This window comes from Macrobrachium rosenbergii, chromosome 55 (genome assembly GCF_040412425.1).
Source record: "Macrobrachium rosenbergii isolate ZJJX-2024 chromosome 55, ASM4041242v1, whole genome shotgun sequence".
In the NCBI taxonomy this organism is placed as follows: Eukaryota; Metazoa; Arthropoda; class Malacostraca; order Decapoda; family Palaemonidae; genus Macrobrachium; species Macrobrachium rosenbergii.
This window is the reverse complement of record NC_089795.1, coordinates 19,958,476-19,966,047: the sequence shown is the minus strand read 5'-3', so window position 1 is coordinate 19,966,047 and position 7,572 is coordinate 19,958,476. Positions and strand designations below refer to the sequence as shown.

Here is a 7,572-nt window from a genome sequence, read left to right as displayed (position 1 = left end):
TAGATCTTGTACTGAAGGAACACCTGAGAGACCCATGGAGATCCAAGTCTCTCTGAGTTTGTCTGCCTGACCTGAAGAAGACAAAGTTGGGTTAGGGGGTAACCTCTTCTACGCCAGCCTCTCCCAACAATCTTCACCTGATGAATCACATGAAGATCATGAAGGAGATCGCTCCCAAAGGAGAGACAGTCAGGCGAGGTTAGTTTAGCAGGAGGAAGAAACGAAGAAGGGTCGGTAACCAAAAGCGTTAGTCGGCGGTGTGAATCACTGGGCGATGCTTTGGATGCCTTCTTTTTGTACTGCCTCCTGCCGGTAAACTTCACCCACTGCACAGGAGACCAGGAACAGCACTCACTACAAGTAGAATTAAGATTGCAATCATGCCCCCTGCAACTGGTGCAGAGAACATAAGGGTCAACAGCGATATTTGAGCGGAAGTGTGTGCATTGGTTTATCACAACACCAGGGCATACACGAAGGCACTGCCCTTCTGCCCAGGCTCAGATAGTTTGTGGGTTTGCATAATGATGAAATAACAAGCATACAATCAGTCAAGCAAGTACTCACAAAAAGAAAGATCCCACTGGGAAAAACAGCAAGCTAGGCAGAGAGAGAGGCATGGTCACATCTCTCAACGGCCGAAACAAACTCACCTGCCAACTGGACGGTAGTTAACTGCCTAACTACCTTGTTCAAAAGTTAAACAGCCATTCCAGATTTGCTAAAGGTAATTCCTAATGTAAAGGACAGACAGTTTATATACTGTGTAGGAACAAATGCATGGATATGTAAAGTATTATCATTTCCCAATTAAAATGAAGAACATGTATCTGTACATAAAATCATCCTGTCAGTTCAACCTACCTAGTATAAAAACATTTGGAAACCTAACTGAGGGAAACAATATACTACTACAGAAAATAAGCATTCAGAAGTTAAGCGATAATCACATAAGTAATTGCTTCTTACATAAATCATGTTTTCTGTCCTAAGTTCACACTGGGATCTGTACAAGTAAAAAATAAATGTATCTTCTTTGACAGCTCTGGTCCAATACGTCGAGTAGATTCAAGTGGCCCTATACCTCGTCTCACAGGAATATCAGCAAGCAAGTGGGATGCTTCTTTTTCTGAAGTAGAATGCCTGTAAGCCTGAAAAATAAATGACAGTTGTTCATTACTTAATCATAATGTAATATAGAAACAATACACAGACGACTTTAAATCTAATCAGGAAAAACCTATTTTCTTACATGTGTACTTTACATGCATCACCATCATCATAAATATTTTTACATCAATTTGTCTCCTTTATAAAATATTTTTCTCCACCATGCCCTGTTTTGTGTACTTTCCACCCAAATTCCCACCTGGTTTCAGTGTCCAACACTGTCCTTATTCCATGATTTCCTTGGTCTTCATCCTGTTATTTACCTATCTGCTACGATCATAACAAAATGTTAATTATCTTTTCTCATCAAATGACCTAACCACATCAACCTTTGAGATCAGAGTGTATTGTCCAACTGCTGGACACCACTTTTCTTTCAACTTTATTTGTAATACATTCCTGCTGCAATTTGATCATAAGTTAGCATTCTATAATCATATCCTTTAAAATTCACCATTTTTTTTTTTTTCAGTACCTTGGTCTCTGATGTATTAAATCTTACAGGCCTCATGGACATAACAAGTTTCTGCTCTGTCTGCTATGTATTGGGATACTGCTATTTACAAGTAGTCAAGCCATCTCTTTCCACTTCATCTAAGCTGTTGCTACTCTTTTGTTTTTTTTTGTATTTTCAACACTGCTTTGTATTCCAGTACATACTCACCAACCTTCAAAAGTTTTACAACTTCCAAGGCCTACCCTTCCAACACAACAATATTTTTTACCTACCACTTTTAGCCATTTGCTATTTTATACAGTTTAGGCATACAAAACATCTATTAGCCATTTGTTTTTCTTATACATTTTTGGTATCTAAAATTTCTATTAAATAATTGCTTTTCTTATACAATTTAGATATCCAAAACTTCATGTATATTTTGCAATCCTCAGCATCTCTTGTAACACGTTGTTATATCAAATAACACACGTACACCTTTCTGCACCCACATGGCCACTTCCCTAATTGAACTAAGATTTTGCTTTCTCACCTGTTACCAATAAAGTCATGACACTTGAAAATCATGAATTAATCAATCAAGTGAGCATAAGCTTTGTTTTGTTTATGATTTTCACTTCTCTCCATTCCACCTTTCCATCTTTTCAACAAGTCATCAACCTCTACCTCAAAATTTTTATGGCAACACTAGACCATTTGCATTTAGTAGCCCCCAAAGGTTTCCTTTCTGCACTAACTGCAGCTTCCTATATAACTAGGATAAATCACAGAGTACTCAGGGTTGAATCTTGATGAACACAAACTTTATCTCATATTCTTCTGATACACCTGCTGCTCTCTTCCTCTTAATTCCTGCAGAATGGAATAGTAATGTCAGTAGCTCAAGTCTTTCTAGTAACCTCTTCCTTTGCACAATTTATCCTCTGAAGATGCACAAACATGTGGCATGATCTATTCCTCTTACTTTGAACCAACTTCAATATTTTAATAGAATGTTCAAGGAGTCTTGTTCCCCTTTAACTTTCACATTTTAGTAAAATCTCTCTTCCATAGTCTTACCACTTTTCTGGTCATATTGCTTTTTTATAAGGTTTATCTGGTTGGCTCAACAATAATATATGGGAGATACAGCTTACAGTGTGACTTAAATAAGTACACTACAGATGATACAAAAGTTCATAGTAGCACCCATTCAACCCCAAATCCATTCCTTTCTGCCCTTTGCTTTTATTTATTCCCCTGGTCTCTTTCTACTCAGCTGTTCAACTTATTTACCTTCTTGAATTTTCATTTCCCAATCAAGGACAAATCCTTCAGGAGAGTCTTTTAAACTACTTAATAATATGGCTTTTGAAGACTCAAGCGTCAGATCTCTGTGACTGAAAGCTAACAATAATTTTACAGAAAACTTAAAACACCCTAACCTTCAGTTTAAATCCACTCTGTTCTTGCCTGGGATTGATAAAGTATGATGAAAATGAAAAGAAAATTCAAAACCAGATACATTTCAATTCAAAACCAGATAAATTTCAAAATTTCAGTCAAATAGCTTTCCATGAGCACCTAAACTCAAGGAATATTAAAACCACCATTCATGCATACATTTCCTTAGTTCTAGAATGTTGAAGATACTCATGATTCAAAAGTATGACTATATTAAAAACTACAGTAACAAACTAAAGCTTAGAATGAGGAAAAAACTGTAATAAATTCATACAAAAACAACACCCATACAATGAAAACTCACAAAGAAATTACATTCATCAATTAACTTACAAAATATAACTCAAGATGAAATGAATACTAAACAGGTTTCTGAAATTTGTTTACAGTATACTCCAAAATAGGTGGTATTAACAGATTATTCCTAGAAAGAAGCTTACATGTAAAACTAAGTTAAAATACGTGGTATTAAAGGTTTTACAGTGCAAGATAAAAAAAAAATACTGGAAAATAATTTGAAAATACATTAAGGGAGGGGTAATAATTTTTCAGTAAAATTTCACACAGAAAAATTTGCTTTTATATTAAAATAAGTATACAGAGTTCACTTGCTGAGGTAAAAGTAAGCAAAATAATAACTGAAGTGTCTCAGTTCACATGTTAAGGTCTGAATTTTCTTATTGTTGACAGAATGACAATTATGGTAGTAATCAAAGCATACACACACACAAGCTTACATAAGCAAAAATGAAATACAATAAATATGTATGTATCAGCTCCATGATAACCTCATGCATGCATGACTAGAGGAATCTTACCTGAACCAGAGCTTGAGGTGATGGATATTCCCTCACAATTGCCTGTGCAACCTCATTGCCTACATTGATGAACTGCTCCAGCTGTTGTCGCCAGAGCTTTAACAATCCAACACCAGCCTTATCCACTTTAACTGTGTTCATGCTGCTTCCTTCAGCAAACCAAGAAAAGGTGGAGTCTTCCTTTTCTCGCCTAAAATAGTAATAGCTTTACTGGTATCACGAAAATATGTTTTTACAAAAAAAAATTGTTCATACAAACCGATAAATCATAAATAGCCTTATTCCATTCAATGGCTTTCAAAGCAACATCCTGTTAAATCCTAAAAGACAAAAAACCCTACTGCAAATGCCCAGATCATGCTCCATCATCGTTAAGGCCTCATTCCTCTGAGCCATCCTCTACCACAAAGAGTGCTAGGATTAATGGGTTCATAAGAACAACATGTTTTACCTTGTAACAATATCAGTTGCTCATTATAAACCCATTAATCATAAACAGCCTGTACCACAATATAGGAGTGAGGATGAAGATCAGAAATAGGAGTGCAAAGAGAAGGCTATGAGACAGGAGCCTACCCTCCCAGAACTCCGTGGTCTGGTTGGGAGCCAAACACTGCATGGAAGTTGACCCAAAGTCCTAAGGACACAGACAGCACCAGAAAGATTGCCTCCAACTTCTCAGAAGAAGAAGCCAAAACTAACCAGTCATCTAGACAGTGTTAGAGACTGAGACCCAGATGATATGCCCAGGTGGCCATGGATCCTACTAAAGTAAAGGGCTCAAGAGTGAAACACCTGCCTCCACCACATTGCTCAGGTCCAGAGATAAGAGAGTCTCCCTCTGATTTGGAGGTACCTCCTCATCTAGACTACTCCTTTTCTCTGGTTAAAGGTGACAGGTCAAGTATAGGGTGGAAAAATCCAAAACCTTTCAAGACTGGCCCAGACAAGCAAGATGACCAGTGTAGACAGCAGCATTTCATCTCCTCCTACTGTTCTGCCTGGAAACTTTAGTGGAAGTGTTTCACAACCATTGGGATGAAAGGACAACTTAGAACTTAGTGGCTGGGAGGCAGTTTGAAAATGAATGCTGATGCTGCAAAGTGAAGGAACTCTGATACTAACATGGTAAGATCAAGGTTAATAAGGTCTTAGAAAGATGATGATGTGGACAAGGCACCAAAATTAAAGATGGTGTCCTTGGCAGTGATAAAAGCTTCTCCCTAACTCACAGACCAAGTCTTCCATGAACAAATCTGGGTCCAAGGGACAGGAAGTCCAGAGAGCACAAGGGCTGGCAGAGAAAAGAAGACTGGAGGTTTTAGATACTGCATCTCTCTTCCTCATCATCACATTGCCAACTTACAGAAAGTATAGTGATTACTAAAGGCAGAAAATGTGTCCAAGGGATGAGACAGTAGTTCCTAGTCACATCTTCAACACATAGTGAGTTTTAACCTAACAGGGACTACATGCAGCACAAAGCCTACTCTTGTCAATGAACATAACTCCATCTCCAAGGCAGATCAGAAGAAGCAGATAGTATAAAGGACTGGAATCAAAACTACTGGCATGACTACAGGCAATGCCAAGGCTGCAGTTGAACCCACAAGTGTAGTCAAGGTCACAGTCAGCAAGGATAAGAGGCCTTGATGAGTGTCACAGGACCTATGGTAGTCAGTATTGATAAAGTAATCACCACAGGAGACTGTCAGTGGTAAAGTAGGCAATACTGAAAATTATGCTGAAAATGAAAGGCTGCAGTTAACTCACAAACAGGTGAACCACCGATGACCATAAACTGATTCTGAAATACTGAAACATGCTCTTCTTCAAATAATCCACATAACATTAACCCACAGCCCTCAAGATATCTAAAGATGGCATAAGCTTTTAGGAGGGGGCACAGGTGGAGACAAAGCTGGAGGACCAGAAAAAGCACAAAGCCAGAGACCAAGGGAGAGACAGTTGAGTCTAAACAAAAATCCCTTTCAGAAGAGTGGCTTGGGAATCCCTAAAGAAAGGGATTTCTGAGGAGGTGAGTCTGTAGCATGTGAAAATTCAATAGGAATCAAAACATCAGACACAGTCTTGAGCTTCTAACATTATGCACTTGGGTTGAAAAGTAGGTATTTTAGTCATGGAAATCTAATCAAGAAATTTATGTCTTGAGCTCAAGATGGAAGAGTCCAAGGAGGCATCTGCCATAATCTTGAGAGCACAATGATTGCAAACCTTCCTTTCAATGCAGAAAAACCATTGGTAAATGGACCAATTCACACACAATGGGCACAAACTTTTGTAAGAAACACAAAAGGCAATCTTCTTGATTGCATTAGCATTAGAGCTCAGATAGTGAACTGGGCTCTCTTAGACAGGGATGATACATCCTGCAAACAGCTGACTACCAATTTATTATTGTCCCCTGGTTCATCATTCCTGGCCAAGAATGAGGATCCTTTAAGAAGGAAATCTATTCTGATAAGAAAATTCAATTTAGGAGACAAAACATTATGCCCGTTCAAGCACTTAGTTTACCTAGAGGTCACGAGCAAACATCCCACAAGGTCCGATTTTCCTACACCCTAGCATGAATAAAACCACTCTCTCTACAAGGGCTAAGATTAATAATTTTAGTGTCCCTCATTAAAAGGCAAACCCACACTCCTTTCCTAGGTCACATGATATTAGGAAAGTAAGTACTTTGTTGGCCTTCTTCAGAAATGTGTCTTTCGAAGAAGTCTACAAATGTACAGGATGGTCATCAGAGACAAGTACTCTTAAAACATTACTGCCATGAAGTTGAACAAATTCACCTAGTACACTGTGTATCAGTAAGTTGTATGGTTAGTCCTGACCATAGGCGCTACAGCGGGAAACCAGGGTCTTCCTAATAGGTGGTAAGCTGAATATCACTGGGGAAGGTGTGACTACTGCAACCATACCCAGCATGCTTTGGTACATCACTGCAGAACTTCACCCCCTAAACACATAAGTTCGTGTTTAGTTTCTTGTTACCATAACTCTAGGGTTTTTAGAATAATGAATGGGGCTTGACACTTGTGGCTTAACCTCGAACCAGAAATGCTTTTTTCTTTGGGTTGTTGGGATCAAAATTTGAGAGCTTAAGCCTTCACACCTGTCAGTTTTGTTTGTAAAGCTCCTTGAGGATGAAGCAATTTTAAAATAAGTTTTTCCTGCATCAAAATCCTTTATGATAAAAATTATTTACTAATTTTCAAATACACATATGTTTCAATATTTTACAAAATCCGTGAAATTACAAACAGTTTTTTTTATGATAAAAACAGGCTTGACGAGGAAAACCTATTTTTGGTAGTCGCTGTTGAGTCCTCAAAGGAGTTACCTTCCATGGTCTACTAGAGTCTACATGTATGACCAACTAATATCAAAGAATTCTCTTCTAATTTAGTTGGTCTTAAGCCAGGTATTGTGTTGTAAATGATTAACATTATAATACATGATGGAGTATATAATGGACTAAAGATAAGAGGGCACTTTCTCTCATCTCCAGCGAAGCTTTGATCCCCAGTTTTTCCAACACACACCTGCAAGAAAGATATGACTATTGCGATGCGCATCCGCCTCTCTGTTTGCAACCCCGCCTGCTTAAAAGACGCATGGGAGCCATTACTCCTCTCTGTTGGTCAATGCAGGTTGATC

The 7,572-nt window shown here is 38.3% G+C and overlaps 1 protein-coding gene across 1 annotated transcript; it reads right to left on the bottom strand.

The window, feature by feature from the left end:
* Positions 1 to 745: 745 nt before the first annotated feature.
* LOC136835674 (crossover junction endonuclease EME1-like) lies at positions 746 to 4,094 on the bottom strand. Its single transcript, XM_067099508.1, has 2 exons — positions 3,889 to 4,094; positions 746 to 1,151 (listed from the first exon to the last, which is right to left on the bottom strand). The coding sequence occupies exons 1-2, from the start codon at positions 4,027 to 4,029 to the stop codon at positions 975 to 977; spliced, it is 318 nt and encodes a 105-aa protein (XP_066955609.1). The 5' UTR covers positions 4,030 to 4,094; the 3' UTR covers positions 746 to 974.
* Positions 4,095 to 7,572: the final 3,478 nt, after the last annotated feature.